At 40.2% G+C, this 19596-nt stretch overlaps 1 protein-coding gene across 2 annotated transcripts in view; it reads right to left on the bottom strand.

Moving 5' to 3' along the window:
* Nucleotides 1-298: 298 nt before the first annotated feature.
* The window catches only part of MCU (mitochondrial calcium uniporter), a 125208-nt gene continuing 105910 nt past the window's right edge, over nucleotides 299-19596 (bottom strand). The window contains exons 3-8 of one of the 2 annotated variants that reach the window (XM_067552730.1): nucleotides 15885-16055; nucleotides 13652-13756; nucleotides 9713-9873; nucleotides 8644-8850; nucleotides 3316-3432; nucleotides 299-2217 (exon numbers count right to left, since the gene is read on the bottom strand). In XM_067552730.1, the coding sequence (XP_067408831.1) occupies nucleotides 2140-2217; nucleotides 3316-3432; nucleotides 8644-8850; nucleotides 9713-9873; nucleotides 13652-13756; nucleotides 15885-16055 (839 nt within the window). In that variant the 3' untranslated portion in view covers nucleotides 299-2139. The remainder of the gene's footprint in view (nucleotides 2218-3315; nucleotides 3433-8643; nucleotides 8851-9712; nucleotides 9874-13651; nucleotides 13757-15884; nucleotides 16056-19596) is intronic. The other variant, XM_067552731.1, reaches the window with a different exon arrangement.

Raw genomic sequence — 19596 nt, 5'->3', positions numbered from 1 at the left:
CTGTTGCATTCCAGATGAGCTGCACCGTGGATATATTATCCTGGAGTTGCAGATTGCCAAGATGTACTGATTTCCTCAACCTCTACAGTGACATATACTATTCAAAACAAAGGTGGTAATATTAGCACAAGTTTTTACAGAAGCAGTTGATGGATTTCATGTGTGACATAAGGTGGTGAGAGCTCCATTTGAGTCTGAACAGGAACGCTGGTGCCTTCATCAAAATGACCTTAATCTCCAATATGAAGGGTGCTCCCTCCTGAACTGGGGAAAATAAAGTTATTTAAAAACACTTGAGTTCAAAAACTGAATAGTTATTTATTGTTCCAGAAGTACATTGCTCTTTTATACATATTTAATAAATGATACAGGATTTTACACATGTTCAGTATTTGCTTTTTTTAAATAAGGATTTTTCTCCATGCCCCCTCCTACACCCCAAACACACTCCAAGGTTTCAGCTCCAAGACTGTGTTCATTTTCTTTCTCTTTAAAACTTGGCACGCAAACAGGATAAAACAGGTAAAAAATAACCCACATAATGTACTTAAAACAAAAAGACAGGAAAAATGTGGGGAGAAAAAACTAGAAACATGCATCCATTCAGTCCACATGCCACCAAGTGAGGAGAGGCAGCAACAATCCCATCTGTGTTTCCACATCTGCAAGGCACCTGGCATCTTGTTAATATTGGTTTGTTTTTTGTTTGTTCTTTTTTAAAAACATGGTTCTCCAAAAACTGAAGCCTCTCACCAATACACAGAGAGAAGAAAGAATGAACTGTCAAAAGAAATGCTCATCTTTTTGTGTATTACATAGGGAGCCCTATTCCCACCTCCATCCTGTCTCCACAGTATTTATCAACAGGATGCTAGAGAGAAACTGAATGCAGTCATATTGTATCTGCTTAGGAATCAGCTGCTTAGAAATCTGCATTCAGGCAAGGTGGAGAGCAATGTGTTGGTTTTCCATTCCCAATACCTTTTTTAAATAAGAATGGGGGATGTAATTAGGCCACCCCTAAGAAATCCTGATCCTTGGGCATCAGAGAGTTCATTGAAAGCTAGCTAAATAAGGGAGAGGACTAGCAAATTGAGGTGGAATTCTGTATCTTTTGCTGTAGGAGCCTTGGCCTTTGACAAAGCCTCCAATGTAGCTGCGTATGACAAATGTGACCATTTATCCTATTACACAAATAGGCGAACGTCATCAAATGTAATTATTCCCATTCTGAAACTGCTTGATTGAGTAAGAGTAATGATCTGAGCCAACGTCCTAATTCTTGAAACCTTCAAAGTTTGGTTATCCAGGTGGCTACCAGATTTGGGGTGGGAAAGAGGGGAACCTTCCTCCCTTACGACTGAATATAAAAACTCTCATGCAGTGTTGCCATTATTTCTAGAAGTAGCTCTAGGGCACTGGGACACTTCAAAGTTTAAGATGGTGTTAAGGAATAATCCAAAGTGTCCCTTATCGACATTTAGAACGATATTTGTTTCATTTCTGATTTGGATAAAACTCATCAGTGTAACAAAGAAGTAATGGAAGAAGTCAGTGAAGGGAATGGGGTTGGGCAGGGGAAGCTCATGATTTTCGGTAGAAAGCAGTCTTGCAGTAACTTTACAAAAAAAGACACTAGGTCTGACCAGGATTGTGTGTTAATGGTAGTGGAGCTCATTGTCTGATCACCAGCCATAGCTCCAGATGGCTTAGGTTTTTTTGGTGCGATTTGTTATTGGTATGTCAAAAATCAAAAAAGGAAAATTGAAAAGAGCTGAGCAGGCTGCTGGTGCGTTATTGAGAGGCAGACCCTGCAAAGCTGGAAGAAGACAGCCCCCCCCCGCATTACATTCTCATTATGAAAACCCCCAATCTTGTATTTGTACACCATTTTTATCCAGATACAATTGCTTGCATGTGACAACATTTGCTAAGCCCTTTTTGAGACTAACATTCCACAATGCCCGATCTTCAGATTTAAGAGACTTCCCCCCCATGGTCCTTTTTTGTTTTAAATTAAAGGTAAAAATCCTCCACCCCCGACACTACCTCCCAGCTTCCACCTGCAATGCTTTAATTAAAAAGGCAAGAGCTACGAACAAGTTTTCATTTTGCTGGGATTGAGAGATTCTTTGCTGATCAGTCTTTATCATCGATTTGCTGGACGGGCAGGTGAACCTGCAATGGGTCTCGAAGCCTCTTAAGATCCAATTCTGCCTAAAAGTAAAGATAAAGTTTAAAGAACAGGCTCCTTAAACACCTTCTCCAGTCCCTTTCCCTTTACATTATCGTGAATTCTTCCATTTACTGAAGGCTTTCTGCACCTGACACTCTACTCATCTGTTTTGGTACTCAACCATTACAAAATTAACTTAACAGAAGCCAAAATCCATTGTGACCAACTAGTGTCTAAAGAACAAAACAAAACAACAACAAAGAAGTCAAGGAGCTATCATGATGCGGTCTTTCGCAAAATGACACTCAAATGCCATAATCCCTTCTGACCAGGGGCTGTCATTTTTGTTGAGTTCTCCTATAACCACCTGTTACCTCCTTGGGACAGGTGGTGTGCCCTATTGTTCTGTACATAAGTCCACCCTGTACACCAATGGTGTTATATAAATTAGTAGTAGCAGCAATAAAAACCATCTATTTTTTCAAGTTGTCCTGGATAGGAGACAATCTGGTACAGCCACAGGGCTAAACTGCCCAGGTTCACCGAGTGGTACAGTCACCCTGTAGCACTCAGGAATTATATAAGATTGACAGGGAAAGCAAGAGCCTATAATCATCAGGCCAGACACTGAAAGTCATCGTAATCCTCCTACTGCCTTATAAAAGTGGCCCCCTCCCAGATCATCAGAAAACAACTAGTGCATACTATAGGGGGCTCTTGATTAAGACACACCCAGAGAGACATGAACTGGATAGGTGAAAAGTCTTCAGCCCTTAGTATATCATCTGATGTGGTAGTGGACAGAAGCAGAGAAAGCAAGAAATCTAGAGGCAAAGCCTCTAAAAAGATGCAAGGTTTGTCAACAGATTCTCAGAAGTCCTTACAAATACATGGCACCTTTTTATGCTCCATCTTTTAACAGCAGTTCCACCTTCTTTGCTAACGCATAGTGCATACCAAAACACTAAATCTAACTAATGGTTTCTTTATGGCAATGATGAGAAAGTAGACTGGAAACTCAAATTAAGAGATACACTATCATTCTTCTTTTGTTTGAAATGCATCCATCAGTAATAGTTAAAAAGCTCTAGCAGAGGGTTGAGTTCTTCGGTTTTTACTCCTGCAAAACTTTGCATTACCTGAGCAATTGCATCCTTGAGTTGATTGTATTTCTCTAGATCAAAACGTGTCTTTCTGGCTCCTTTATGGAAAAATAATAAGTACTGTCTGTCTCTGGCATCTGGGTAAATATACTCCTGCAGAGAGAAAGAAAGGGGGGAGGGGGAGGAAGAAGCAGAAATAAGAATAAGACTTTCAAACACAGGTGCCACTAGCTCAGCATATATTAGATGTGCTTTATGGGGATGGAGGGACTAAATTGTTATTGGTGATTAAAGTGGGAGGTTGCTTGCTAAATGCAAACAGCCACTCTGCACTTCTCCAACATTTACCTGTCCCTGAACCTCAATCCTGGCCTGTAGTAGACCCCCTCATGCCTTAAATGTGGGCTTCTTTTGAGCAGGAAGAGTTAACTGTGCCAAAGCATCAAACTGTGGGGTTCTTTTGGGATGCTGGTATGTGCACACATACAAGGTTGAGATCACCTAACTCATTTCTTTTGGTTAGGATCATAAATTTGAATCCAGCTGTCTGTGTACAGTACTTCATTTATCGCTAAGTATTATTGGTTTGCCTCCTTTAAAAATACTGGGAATAAGCCCTTGCAATATTGTATTTGCAGTCCTTTTCTTAGCAGCACAGATATGCAATGGCTAATTAAAGCAATGGCAGTTATGAAACCTCAGCTCATGAGAGAATTTGCTCATCTTGGTTACTGGTCCATTAGCCTTTTTGGATGGAAGATGAAGGTGAAACACTCTTTTGACTCCAGTATTTAATACAGCATGTGCAAGTAAACAGGGCACCTACAGGAGCAGACCTGGACTGGCAGCGCTAAAAAAAAGGATGATGTTCACATACATTTCAGATAAGACAACTTTTATATACAAAACCCAGGTTAAACTCTACAAACTCAACTGCTGGTTTCTTCCCTTTGCACACAGAGCTTACAAAAGTTTGGAAGGCATACAGCAAAGTTTATGTTAAATGTTAGCATCTGATTTTCTCAATCACCGGGGAGATTTAAACAGCATTGCAGGTGCCATAGCAACATGTACTTACATATGAAGGCAGTACATGTCCATCTGCCACCAACAGTGCTCCAGATACAAGGTAATTCTGAGTCTCTTGGAGGAAGAGATTACATAATATTTTGGATACCTCAATATAGATGCTTAGACCGCTTTCAGCAGAATATCAAAAATTTCATTTTCACACACAGTGAATTATCTGAGGGTGATTCACTATGTTACTAACACCAAAACTCTTCTCAGTGCTAGGCTGCCAGCTCTCAAGGGACAGGGGTTCCTCATAAGGATGGGAAAGTAAGAGAGAATACTAAAATATGCGAGGTCATACGCTGCAGCTTCAATGCCTAATTTCCTATCCTGTTTGGAGGAGAAGGTCACCAGAAACGTTACTATATCTTACAGAAACTGGAGTGATGTATTGTCCAGCTATATCCACTCTTGGTGTGCATGTGCCCCAGGTGCTGGAAATTGGAGTCTTTTGGTCAGTAGTGTCTGTTGGGGCTGCTTCTGCGCCTTACGTGTCCTTGGGCTCCTGTACCAAGGGCATAGTGTGAAGTGGGTGCAACTGCCACTCAGTTCCTTCACCACTGCAGAATCCAGATGTTAAGGAGTCCACAGTAGCAGGGAAGAAGGGTGTGTTGTGGAATACATATGACAACACCTCTGAAAGAGAAGTCACTTTTCTCTTCAAGTGCTTGCCCATATGTATTCCACTTTTGGTGTCTCACAAGCAGTGTCCTGATGTGAAGTCAGTGGGTACTTTGAGTCTAATTATAAATATTGCAGTAAAACTCTGCCAAAAAACAGCATGGGAATCAGAGGGACTAGAGAGTAAACATATATCAGTTCTAAGGACCACAGAATCTGAAATGCATCCAATAGGATCCTAGACTTAAATCCCCACTGGAATAGAAGGAGAGATACTTGTTCTTGTCTGTCGCAAACAGGCCCCTTTCCTTGAAAACATGATGTGTAACTGAATCTTTGATCATCCACTTGTGGTCTGAGGACTTTCTGAAAGAGCATTCTGAGGATCAGGGAGAGATACCTGGTACTAGTGCCTCAGTTCATGCTCAAACTGCTTCCTAGCACAGTGGGGATGAGGATGCCACTCCCTCTCCGTTTCATATAAAACATGGCTGATGTGGTGTCTATCATAACTCAGTCAGATTTTAACTCAATGAGTAGAAATGTAGCACAGGTTTGTGAACTGTGCTGAGCCAACATTTTTATATTATATGTGCACTTGTAGTTGAGTCTCTGAGTCCCCTAGACCTTGTGCCTAATGGTCCAGGTACACTCCTCACCTCATCTGTCACTAAGGTCTTAGTTGGGAGTGATGGGGAAAGGGTACTCCCCTGAACAGCAAGTTTGGGTCTTTCTACCACTTTAATGGTGTAAGAATATCCTCAGGAACTACTAAAGACATCTCTATGTGATGTTTGCTTGGCACGTATATGACTTCCACCAGCCCTGCATGCAATCAAGATGTTGTCTGGCATGCTGAGACACAAACGTGTAGGAGGTCATGTGGTAGTAGACTTAGGCAAGTCCTTACAGTGGTATGAAGATGCTCTTGAAGACGACTGAGGCTGGACATGGCGTCAAACCTGTCATGGGGCAGATGAGAGCTCTTGCTGTCAGACTAGCACTGCTCTTATGAATTCTATTCTGTGTAGTTGTTAACAGGCACCTTTTCTTTGTTGATCTTTAGACGGAGGGCAATAAAACTTGGAATATAACAAATGGATCTTTCCAAGTCTGCCTTATATTCAGTAGAGTCAGTGAGAGCTTCACTAATGGGAAGTGCCACACGGTCAGGCATAGAGGAATGAATATCCAAAAGTTTGAGAGGATTCTTGTATCTCTTCAACTGATACCGCAAGAGAATTGGCTGTTCTTTGAGCAGGTCTCGAAAGTCCTTGTAGCTTTCTGGGTGAGACTGCGCAGCTAGGATCATTGCCTCATCACCCACCAGCACTCCCTGATCCTCAGATTGAAGATGTTCCTCTTCGGATAATTAGTCATGGGCCACAGGTTCATGTACTGCAAGCTCTGAAATACCCTAGGCTCCTGGCATGGAGGAAGATCTTGTCCTTGGAGGTGGTGCGGAGCTGTGATGAGTTGGACAGTGAAGATCTCAGGGGTTCCAATAGGGCCAGATAGGAATCTTATGGGAAAGGAACTGGGCCACAGAGAAGGGTATCCTGACATATGCCTACTCTTAACCACACCCTGAAACTAAGACCTCTTGGATTCATAATATTCAGAAGAAGGAGCCCTTGGAGAATAAGTAGGGAAGCCCTCCCCATTGTGTTGCGAGTCAAAGCATGAAAATGAACTTTTTAGGTCTAAGAGAGGAGGCTGCTGAAGTTGAAGTGTTAGGTAGGATAATGATCCTAGAAGATATCAGCTCCAGAGAGGTACCCTGTGCCAATGAGATATAATTGGTGCCATGATAGGGATGCTTAGTCATGTAGATGGTAGAGGAGATTCTAGCTCCTTTGAGAGTTGAAGATCCTTCAGTACTGCATGATTCCTTGTTTGTCAAGGGAACGGTGCTGCAAACTTCGGTGTGGGAGAAGGTAACATTAGGATTGAAGGTACTATTATGCCTGGTATTGGCGCACCTGATGCAGAAGTGAGTAGCACCAAAGACATCTGTTCCAATGAGGCTGGTACCATGACTGGTGCTGAAGCCCTTGAGCCTGAGATAATCCCAAATATCCTGGGCCTTGACACTGAAGGCAGCTGATTTCAATTCTTGAGGCAATACCAGAGCACTGGTACCATGCCTCCTCAGAGCTCCTGTGGTACCCAGATCAGGCCATACAGCCTCCTTTGAATGGGAATGGGGAAGTGACAGACCTCTTCTCACTGGGAATTTCTATTGGGGATGTGCCCCTGCTTTTCCTTTTTGTCTGAGAACTAGGATTTAACAGTTCTAGCTGAGTCCAAAGAAGGCATGGTCTTCAAAGATGAAGCATGGAGCTAGTAGATCTGGAAATCACAGGGCAGTTATGGACTGAGGTGAAACTTGTCGAAGAGGCCTGCACTGCCTGAACTGAATGCTGGATGCATGGAGCAGTCCAATGAACATTTTCAAATGTGCTTCCCTAGCTTTTAAGGTCCTTTCAGAAAAGGACTTTGCACACCACCCATGTGTCAGGGATGTGTACTTCCCCTAAACAAAAAAAAGCATCTTGTCTACTCATCATTTATTGGAACGGCACAAGATTTAAAGTCAAGAGACTTAGGGTGGGGACATGACTAAATCCCAGTACTAGCAAACTTCTGATCAGAAAAAATAAAACTTAAGAAGAAATTTATAAAAACTATCAAAAATCTGCCAATTGGCACCTACCCAAACTATCTATATCTAATTATCTCTAATATGTATTTATTACAGATAAGCAAGAAGCTGAGCAGTAAAGATGTGTACATTGAGAAGCTCTATCTTGCAGCCCTGGGTGGTGAGAAGGAACCAAGTGGCAGTTGAGTCCACTGCCCCTTGGTACCCTCTGTACAAGAGCACAAGAACACTCAAAGTGTATGTGTGGCCCTAATGGACATTGGTGGCCAAAAGACTCTCATAGAACACATGGGGTACACTAGCAGAAGAATACATATAGATAAGTATTTGAAAAAGAACTGCAGATCTTCAAACAGATGAATATGAATGGGTTTTGTTACAGTGTTGGGGTACTGAGAAAGGGGTCACAGAGGCAGCAGTGGCAAGAAACGTGGTCAGATGGAGAGGGATGGGCACTACAGCTATTAATGTACTTCTCTTACATCTCCTCAAAGTGCTGCTCCTATCACTCCTAGAAATACATGGGAGATCATAGACATGAGAAATTACCTTGCTTCCCAAATTAGAAACCATTTGGCAATAAAACCAGGAAAATAATTAATCCAACACACTCTTTTAGCTTTCCTGCTGTACTCTATAAGGTAAGGACCCTCACTGATCTGCAGGAATAAGGTTCCAGTCTGATATAATCCCAAGTAATTAAAAGCCAATCACATGCACAGAGAATGATAGTTCTGTTCTATCTTGGCAGACTAATAGTACATTTCCTCAACCAGCAAGATACCACCATAGTTATGAGTAGCTAGTGCAGATCCAGTAACAGATGAGTTATTTTCATGTTAATACCAACAGCAATGAATGGGGAAAGTTTGGATTGTGCTGGGGGAGAGAAATAAAGGAATTGTGAAAGGGGGCAGGATGGTACCTAAAGGGCATGCTTTTCAAAGCTTCGCATAAGGTAAGTCTGTCTTTAAGACCATGACAACTCAGAGTGCAAGTCTTACCTGACGTGTCATTACGAAGTAAGCATACATTGCCATGGCACTACCATAGGTGATAAAGTAGGTGACTGGCTCCATAATGTCCCAAGAGTACTCCCACCAGGTAAGCCGGGCCAGAATCCCAAACTGAGTGGCCATGTAGGCCAATCCACCCCACAGAACCCAGGTGGTCCTCTTCTCTGCTTTTCTGCTGATTTCCATCCTGACCTGCTGGATACAAACAACCAGTTTTGTATTCTTAATACCATATGGGCTTGAGACAATCATCCTGAGATCAGGTAAAAATGAAGGTCTACTTTCTAAGAAAGTGGTTAGTGTTTATGGATGCTTGATTTGAGAATTATAGTTTATGCAGAGAAAACTCATGAAGCAAAAAACTAGCCCCTTTTGGGTCAACATCTTGCATATTCACTGTGACAAATATCCAATGCACGGTTTATATTTGTCAGAAATGTAGACTGCTATGTATGTGAATGATTGTCATCACTATGCTGTTGGTATGTGCTTTGATGCATTATTTTCAGTCTTTTCTTCTTTAATATGCCTTGTTTTAATTGTTTTGTTTTACTACAATGGCTGCTCTGGAGATTATGTTTCAACCACTTATGATATATCCTACTTTTACTGTATCAAAATATTGCTTTGAAACCAATATGGCTCAAAATATTTATTAGCCTGTCTTGTTTGCTGTATTTGTGCTTTCTTCCTTTCCCTTATCAAATTAAATAATGTGGCAACACTTTTTGCAAGAGTGTGTGGGTTTTTGGTCTGGGGCCAATTTGGGAAGTGACCATCTTTTAAAAGGTCCTGTCAAATACTTTTAGAAATAATTTGTTAATTTTATTTTCAACTCTATGCAGCTAATCCTATTTATTTCTCTGAAGACCATACACATACACATGGCTTTCCATCCATTGAGTAAGCCACTCAGTCCTTATGTTTCAATGTTTTTTTAAAGCTTAATGTACAATTAGTGCCACCATTTAAGATAGATTTCAATATAACCATGAAAATAAATGGGCTCAATGGCTCAGAAACTAAGTAGATTTCCATGGGGGATTTCACTTTTCACCTTTTCCAGGGGTGCTAACTGCTCCTTGAGGTCCTCTAGCCGCCCAATCAACTCCTTCTCCTTATTCAGTTGGTGTTCCTCAATGCACAGAGTGGTGTACAGCTGCTGAACCAATGTCTTCACATCATTCAGCGTGGTTGCATCTTCATGACTTAAGAGGTCTAAAGAAGAAGGAGACTGCTTTATGTGCCTTTATCCACACTGGTTATCATGTACTCTTCAAAACAGCTATGGGATTAAGGGATTTGCATTAGGATCTATTCTGCTTGCACAGAAATTGTATGGAACAGTCTGAGTGCTGCAGCTCTCCAAGTTTTAAAAACAGTTATGAAACTTTCTCAGAAAAAGCTACGCTTCACACCAGGGGCACCTAAAATTTGACACTCACTTTCAACATTAAGGTTGAGAAATCCAGCACTAGAAAGCCATGAAAAGCAATGTTAAAAGACTGGAAGCTTAATTTTAATTTTGTTTACTTGCATTATGCTTTAAAATATGTTCTCCCAGTATTAATTTGTCAATACGAGTTAGAACTTATATAAACTTGTATACAGTAAATTGCAGTATACAATCTTCAGGCTTAGCTTGTTTTTGTAGATTTCACTGAGATTTGGAAACCAAGCTAAGTTTGAAAAACATCCATTCAGTAAAAACTTAAAAATATTCGTAGCTTTAACAGCAGCAGCTCCAGTGTAAGAGACAGCCAATATTAAGTCACACTTGAGTCTACAAGCTGTAGTTTTCTCATCTTATATTTAGATCTTTCTTGAATGTAAAGAGCTTCTTCTTGAATGCTTGGCTGAAAATATCCTTTTAACACAAGTTGATGGTTTCTTGGCATTTATTTTCTAAAATATATTGAAAGATTATTTGTAAAATGAAAATACATCTGAAAAGTTAGATGAAACTTAATGGTGGGGGCTGTTGGTGCATATTAACTTTATAGCCATCAGGTAATCAAAGCACTCTCTTAGGAGAATGAGCCAGAAGTGGAAATTTCAATTTGCATAGCTGATCTCAGACTCCACCTGAACCAGTGCTACAGCTGTGCGGTAGCACAAACATTAAAACTGTGTAAATTTAGCAGCTCAAATGATATGTCTAGTCATCATGCATTAAAGATGCATGAACTGTTCTACCCTGGGACAAATAACTTTTCCTCCCAATGTAGAAAAGTACATAATGGTATATTTGATTTAACAAAGGGAAAAATGAGAAGTTAATGGGCAGATCAACTTTGTATAGTACCTTAAGACTGGTTGAGAAGAGAGTTCAGTCTCTCTGGTTTATGGTTAGGAGAGACTTTGTTCAAATTCTGTCTCATTCCTTGGACCAATAGGGGTACGGGAATGTGGGGAGGGAGATTCAGTACAGTATCAGAGTAGAGAAATGAAGCTTTTTCCATTTTTCTGCAATGACCCCTCTGGCTCATTAAGGAGGTGAACAGATGAACTCCTCCTCTTTAGAGACAACTTTGACATATGAATTGAAATATTTGGAGCTTTGTTTTACAGAGCTATGCTACAGGATGATTCATGGACTTGAAGGCTAACAACCTAATGATGACAAGTTTTATTGACACTTATCTCGAGACACCTGTTTCATCACCTTGTTTTCTATAGCAGGTTCTTCAATGATGCAGCTAGAGCTTTTGGGAACTATACAGAGGAGATTAAGAAGTACATCAGTACTTTCTCAGTATAATTTGCTCTTAAGGTAGCAATCCATTGTGTCCCAAAGAGCGTGGCTGTACATGCTATCCTGACCAGACCACCAACTTTTGGAATCTGGAAATGTTATGGCTAATCTGAGTTTTCATCTACTCCTTTCCCTGTCACTGACATTTCCTAAAGATCAGATTATTCATTGTCCTTACTATAGCCACCTAACTTGGTTTTGGAACCCATAAAACAGTCAAATTACTTGATTTTCGGGAGGATCCCAGATTAAATTCCCTGGTGTAATTGTCAGTGTTGTCTAGATTATACTCATGGTAGCGGACAGAGAATTTGTGATAGCCCTATCACCATCTCTCTACATATGATCTGGCTCCTTTGCCAAGTAGCCAGAGTAGTTCTTGGACAAAAGCAACAGCCACACAATAACCTAAAGGACCATGAGTTCTAGTTGCATTGGGACTAATTAATGTTATGTAACAAGATATATATAATTGACCACGATATACACAAATGCCTCCACGTCTAAGGGCCTAGCAGCCCTCAAGTCTGTAGTGTATTTGACAACTGATCCTTGCAAAAATATATATATCTTTTAAAAGTGTTGACTGCTGAGCACAGATCAACACAAGCTCCTGTGGCTGCACAAAACCCACAACACAATTCTGGAGAAGAGAGGAGGACAAGGAGACTTGAAGATGGTAATTTCTTTCCCCTTCCTCTCTATATATAAATTTCTTGTTGCTTTTGGGGGAGCTCCAAAAATCTTCTTGCTGGCCCTCTCAAATCCTCAGGTTAGCCCTATTCAAGGCACAGGTGGCTAACGCCAATGCCAATTCTACTTACTGAGATTGAAAATATTTTCAGCTATTGACTATCTCATCTTGAAAAACACTGATTTCCCTCCTCTCCTCATTTAGGAATTTGCAACCAGGGGCAGCACTGGATTGACTTTCGGGGGCTATAGCCACCCCAAAATTTGCCATAGCTGTCCAGTAGCCATCCCTCCCAGTGCAAAGGTCAAACATTATGCAGAAGTAACGGTGGCATGGTACAGCATTGCCACCCTTACTTTTGCAATTCTGCATTGCTGCTGGTGATGACACTGCCTTCAAAGCTGGGCACCTAGTCAGCAGCCGCCACTTTCCTGCCACCCAGCTCTGAAGGCAGCGCCACTGCCAGCAGTGGTGGCGAAGTAAGGCTGGCATATTGAGTATGGGGAAGGCATGGGGACAAACAGGAGGAGCATGCATAGGGAAGGGGGGGATCACATATAGAGGGAGTGTGCATAGGGGAGGGGGATCACTGATGGGGGAAGGTGAGGCTTGGTTAGGGTAGGGGTATCACTAACAGGTGCTGAGCTGAGTTGTGCTGCGGTGCGGCGGGCAGTGTGAAGAGCTGAACCTTGAGCCACAGCTCTGGAGCCCTGGTTGGCTCTGGAGCCCTTCCTGCTAAGAGGCAGCGAGGGGCCAGTTCCCTCACACTCCTCCCAGGTCCTGCGTGGGGGCAGGGAAGCCTCAGTGCTCCTGTATTTGTGCCCACAAGATGTATAGTGCAGCCCTCCCAATTTTCTGTCTAGCTCATCCTCAGCCTCCCGCCCCCACTGGCGCTGCCCCTGTTCACAATCCCTTATGCATTCTGCTTACTTTATTTCTTTATGGACTAGCATCATCCTGCTGTCAACACAGTTTTGGTAACAGAGTTTGCTGGTCAGATTTTGCTACCTCTATTGGCCACATGTGTGTGGTAATTGGGCACTTTGTAGGTGCCACATTCAGAAAACAAATCCCCCATTGCTTAAGTGCCTCAGAATGGTGGAAAGGATTTATATGTGGAGGGTTCCTCCAAACCAGATTACAGTAGTTTTAATAGAGGTCACATTTTGGGTCTAAACAAAAGACCTTAACTCCCCATATTAAAAGTAAAAAAAAAAAAAAAAAGCTAAACCAATTCCCCCAGTTTTCTTCATTTACTCCTCCGTTAGTAGGAGTGTGTGCTTGAGAACAGGATGGATGTTTGTTTATAAAACACTGAATGCTATATACAAACAAACAAACAAAGGGGATGATTAGACAATAGGAAGATTCATTTTCGAAATAATCTGTTTTTATACAAATGTCCTTCATAACAAACCCTTTTTTAAATGTTAACTAGGTTCTGTTATCTGTGAAATTGAAGCATGGTCTTAAATAACTAACTAAATACAGAATTTGCTACTAAAAGTTTTTGAAAATATTTTTCAGATGCAACAAATTGGTTTCACCTCTCTTTGGTGGTCGAACGTGATATGTTAAGTCATTGATGACCAGTTTGAAGTCATCCAGGAGGAGGAGGTCTATGCCGGTTGAAGAGGCTACTCGCGTGCCATCTGTAAGACAAATCACAGATGGATTCATTAGGTATTAGGAACAAAACAGTTATGCTGCGAAGCTGACACCATTTCTTATCCAATTTCTGGACTAAGAAAGTGTTCAGGAGCTCTAATGCCTTCCTAGTAACTAGTACTCTGCCATGCCATGCAAATTCTCCCAGTTTATATTCCTGACTTAGCAAGGACTGACTGGGTTGCCAAATCATTTATAGAAAAAAAAAATCCTTCAGTAGCTTGTATGGAACAACAAGGACTTTCAGGAGACAGTGATACTTCACTGTCAGTTGGATATTTTAACATGCTATCATGTTCTGCAATAGTACAGACACTGTCATGCTGCTGTAAAAGATGTTTACTTCTGACTTCTATGTAAGAAGCAACAGACAGCTCTGAAATCTCCAACTAAGAGGGATCCACCTTTCTGAGTTTCCTACCAAAGACTTTCTAGAAATATATCTAATTGTATGTGTCATCATTCGGTAACCCTACAGTAATAATTTTGTGATCTAAGCACAGTATTTGAGTGCACTTTGCTCTATGAACTTTAATTAAACACTGTCCTCCTCTTTGCAAATTGATTAGAGGCCTCCAGTTGTGTCACTAGCAGAGTCTCTGAATTGGTGTTTTTAGTACACTCCTGCCATGCCTTCAGCCCTAGGGTAACCAAACCCAGGACTTACAGTGGCTATACCGCAGCTTAGCTGATCAATTGTACTTTGGGTGATTAATAAAACCTTTTTGGAGAGAGGGGACAAGCTGTCTACACAAATTCATGAGGGAACATCTCTACAAAGCAAATCCATTTGCTTGTTAAACACAGGGTTACAGGATTTCAGCTGATCAAATCCATTTAGATGGTAGGGTTTAAAAATATATTTAAAGAAAAATATTTGAACACCAGTAGACCCTTTCTTCTCTTCCTGGAATGATCTAATTTTGTGAGGACCATAGCAAGGAAGTAATTTTTCTTGTACTCATTTAAATGGAATGTCTTCCTGGGTAGCCTCTCATGCTTGGATGCTGGTGCTACTACCAAGTATGGCTTTACAAAAAGGCCTAATTTTCATAGTGGGAAATTACCAATACCTTTTTAGCTGTTTGGATTGATAGGCAGGGAGAGGGAAAACAAGTTAATTGACATATGTTTATATTTCTATTTTCAAGGTCTTTTTTAAACTGGTCCATGGTATTTGGATTTATCTTTTTTGTTAAAAGGGTTCTCATTCTGAGGTGTTAGTATGTGAAGCTATTCTTTGCCATTCTCAAACACCAAACTTCCAAATACTTATGTAACTTCTAAAAATGAGGTTCTTTAAGCCGTTACATTCACATAATTACAGTAATGAATGCTGCAGCAAGGACCAGTGTGCTCCTGCTCCATGTAATTTTCATTACAAATCACTTTTTTGAAAATGAGATGGGAAGGTAAGAGGGAAACTATAGGTCTAGCGGTAAGAAGTTTCTAAATTGAAGTTTGGTGATAGAAATGTCCCCTCTCCCTCCACACCACTGTCCAACCTGTCCATGAGATACATGAGCATGCACTCAGAGAGCTAACAGAATACTGCAGTGGCTCTCAACCTTTCCAGACTACTGTACCCCTTTCAGAAGTCTGATTTGTCTTGCGTACCACGCAAGTTTCACCTCAGTTAAAAATTACTTGCTTACAAAAATCAGACATAAAAATACAGAAGTGTCACAGCACACTATTACTGAAAAAAATTTAATTACTTGCTCATTTTTATCATATAATTATAAAATAAATCAATTGGAATATAAATATTGTACTCACATTTCATTGTATAGTATATAGAACAATATAAACAAGTTATATGAAATTTCAGTTTGTACGGATTTCGCTAATGCTTTTTATGTAGTCTGTTGCAAAATGAGGCAAATATCTAGATGAGTTGATGTACCCCCTGGCACACCTCTGCATATCCCCAGGGGTATGCATACCTATGGCTGAGAACCACTGGAATACTCCTTATGTTGGAGGCTGCACTTCCATTGGTAAAACTGTTCAAGACATTACTTTTAAAATAGTTTAAGATATGAAAAGGTGCTGTTGTTGGATGGAATAAAGTGATGTGAGTAGTCCATTTGTTTGCATAAATAACAGTACCTGGGGAGTAGATTGCGACCCGGTCAATTCCCCGGTCCTCTGCCTGCAGCTGTTGTAAAAACACTCCAACAGAGTCTGAGATAGGTTTCAATGTGAACTGGCAACGTTCACGCCGGGATGGAAGATTGACAGAAATCACAGGTAATCCATTTTGGTAAACCACTGTCACATCTAGAGAAAAGAATATTAGACTCAAGACAAACCATCTCCAAATATGCAGTATAACAAATAAGTACCTTATATAACAGTCCTGTATCTGTCCTATGAAGAAGACTTGATTTATCCATCTTAATGTTGAATGATATCAGAAGTTCTCCCTCTCCACAAGTTCACAGTATCTATTAAATTTCTGGTGCTTTGTTGGAAAGTCTTAAAGTGGAGTGTGATTCTTAGAGATACAAGGAAAAGCTATTGCACAAAAGTGCATGGTAATTAATAGTAGCAGTGATAAAAATGTTCTTTAGTCTAAGCACCAACAAGCATTTGGTACTTCACAAAACAAAGAAGTCTATTTCAAAGAGTTTACAACCTGAAAGACAAAGACACACCACGCACTAGGAGACCCAGCAAAAGGACATGCTTTAGAAAAGTTATGTTTTTACTCTGATTAATTCCATTTTCCCCTATTTGTGTTGAATGAACAAATAAGCATTGAGTAGGACCACTGACCAGTCAGAACTCTTAAATCATGGAAACTATATTCCATCAGGTTTATAAGATAGAAGGTATTCCATCTAATGCGTATGGGTTTTATATATCACTCATACACAGAAATAGGGAGGGGAGAAAAGACAGCACTTACGCTGATCATTATTCCATAGGCTAAGCTGGAAATAAAGAAATTCTCAATTTCCTAAGTGTTCTCAGGTGCATTTTCACACAGATGCATGAGGATTTCTGTGTGGCTCAAAATTCCTTGACCCAGTACGTAAGTTAAGCTAGTTATTTTATTATTTGCATGATCACAGCATCCACATTATGCTAGGGGCTGTCCACATATAGAAAGACAGTCCCTGTTCCAACAAATTACACTCTAAAACAAACAGATGGAGAGAGAGAGGGATAAAAAAGTTTATTTTAATATCAGCTATCCACAGATGCCTCTCTACCTACCCATTATTAGTTGGTCAAGTTTTCCAAGTAAAAGTCATTCTGGGAAACAAATCACAATATTTTCAACCAGCAAGTTACAAATACCTGACAAAACAAATATTCATCTGCCAGAACATTGAAGCAACAGGTTACAGAGAACAACAACTCAGAATTATGTATCATTCTGCTTTATGTGATTTGACATAAAATCTTAGGAGAAACAAAGTGATGCAACATTCAAAATTCCAAAGATGAAAAACCTGTGATAAAATAAAAATATGGACTTTTTAAAAATACATTGCACAATGCAAGGCCTCATTTGTAATATAATGGAACTGTTTCAGGAACTCAGAAACAAGTTTTTAGTCCTACCTGACATTTTAGCAAAATGTCAACCATCATTTAATTACACCACTACTTCACCACTGAAGCAGCATGATCTAGTTCTCAAGCTGTATTCTTTGAATTCCTGTCAGAACACACCACTTTTCCCTCTCCTTCATGTTAGTTTGCACTCTAGAATATAAATGTACCCCCCTAGGTTAATGGGTCATGTGGCTAAATCCCTTGGCCTCTGGTGATGCTAATCTTTGAGAGAACCAGAGTTTGTGTGTCTTTCTATTCCAATAAGCAATTGGGAATCTCCATCTGTAACTCCCAAGGGTTTGAGATCTGTCCATGAATCAGAGCTTGCATTAAACTGCTAGGATTTCTGTGGTCATTTATTTTGCTACTTTTTTATTCAGCTCTCTATCTGATTTACAGTGAATCTCATTAGGATACTCAGAGATTTACAACCTGAATTTAAAACACTCCATTTATACCATCACAGGTTTAATACTTTATTTTATTTTACTAGATCTGATGAAAAAATGCAAGCCAGTGGTTGTTGATTATGTAATCTATATGCAAAAGTGTCAGTTGTTCAAAGTAAACTCATCTTACTTATGCAACTGTAAAACAGTCCTGACTAGAATAAATATAACTTCCTGAAAGTGTCAGAGTATCCATATTCTCTTGCATCAAAGCTTGCACTTGACTGAAAGGAAGGGATACACAGTTTGCTTCTCTACAAATAACTTCTTTTCAAGTTCAACTTCTGTCAGGCCAGTATGCATACTCACTGGGTGGATAAACTGCCTCCAAGTCTTTCTACTTGAAGGAAAAGATTAGTGACATTCCTCCACAAGACCCTGTAATTCACCATTCAATTTAGAGATAGAAAGAAAAACTGTAATTGTTTGCAGAACTTTATATGGTAATGAGCTCACATATTGGTTTAAGTTTATGCCTCAAAACTTTCTAGAGTGTTTTTCAGCAAATTATTATTAATGCCCTCCCTGGGCTCTTACATAACCATGGCAGAAGACTTATTTCCCCAAGCAAAATAATTGCTTTCCTCATTCGGAGGTAGCCAAATGTAGATAAGTAGCTTATCAGAGACCTCTCAAGTTATCCAATATCTGAGGCTTCTTATTGACTGTTTTCTGCTGACACATAATTCACACTCACATTTTCTGTTATACTCCAAGCCAGTGGCACAAACTATTACATCAGAGACTGGAAATATTTTAAGTTCAGATAATGCCCTCGTTACACGTCTTAGACCTAACCCCAATGTTGGGGAAGAACACTCCCTACAGAAAACCTTCCTGACTTTTCAAGGTCCTGGTGTCTACATTATTTTTGCACCCCCGCCCACCCCCGCAAAACTCCACCCCCCAATGAGACCAACTTAATAAAATTAACTCAATTGCAAACATTATTCCTATTCTCTTTTGAGAACGTAAATTGGTGTTAGGAGACACTAATTTAAAAAAGAAACACCAGAAAAGTGCAAAAAGCTAATGGCAGTTTTCTAGAACTGATATAAGTTAAGTTTTAAAACTTAATGAACAGAAGAAATGTAGTCTGAACAACATACAGCCAGAGTTGAACTGGCTCTTTACAATGACTTGTAACCGGGCCTGAATTCAATAATGAGTATCAGGCACCATTTTTACCTTTTTGCCACCAAAAGGAGTGAACTCTTGGCATGTGTTGCCAGGGCATGAGGCCTCTACAGTGATATCCACAATTAATGACTCCCAAAGGAGAGAAACACATTGACTTCAAAAGCCTGAAAGGTGTTATTGCTGTTTAACTGCTTTACACTTCCAGACACTGCAACAGGATGAAACAAGATTGAATTAGCTAGAGACATAAAGGGTAACAAGAAAACATTCTACAAATACATTAGAAGCAAGAGGAAGACCAAGGACAGGGTAGGTCCATTACTCAGTGAGGGGGGAAAGCAATAACAGAAAACATGGAAATGGCAGAAATGCTAAATGACTTTTTTGTTTCAGTTTTCACCAAAAAGTTTAGTAGCCATTGGACATCTAACTTAATGAATGCCAGTGACGATAAGGTGGGATTAGAGGCTAAAATAGGGAAAGAACAAGTTAAAAATTACTTAGACAAGTTACACATCTTCAAGTCATCCCAGGGCCTGATGAAATGCATCCTGGAATATTCAAGGAGCTGACTGAGGCATTATCTGAGCCATTAGCAATTATCTTTGAAAAGTCACGGAAGACAGGAGAAATTCCAGAGGACTGGAAAAGGGGCAAATATAGTG

This window comes from Emydura macquarii, unplaced genomic scaffold (assembly GCF_026122565.2).
Source record: "Emydura macquarii macquarii isolate MOO-44397 ecotype Brisbane River unplaced genomic scaffold, CSIRO-AGI_Emac_v2 contig_1390, whole genome shotgun sequence".
In the NCBI taxonomy this organism is placed as follows: domain Eukaryota; kingdom Metazoa; phylum Chordata; order Testudines; family Chelidae; genus Emydura; species Emydura macquarii.
Note: the sequence above shows the minus strand (reverse complement) of the source record. Positions and strands in the feature narration are given on the sequence as shown.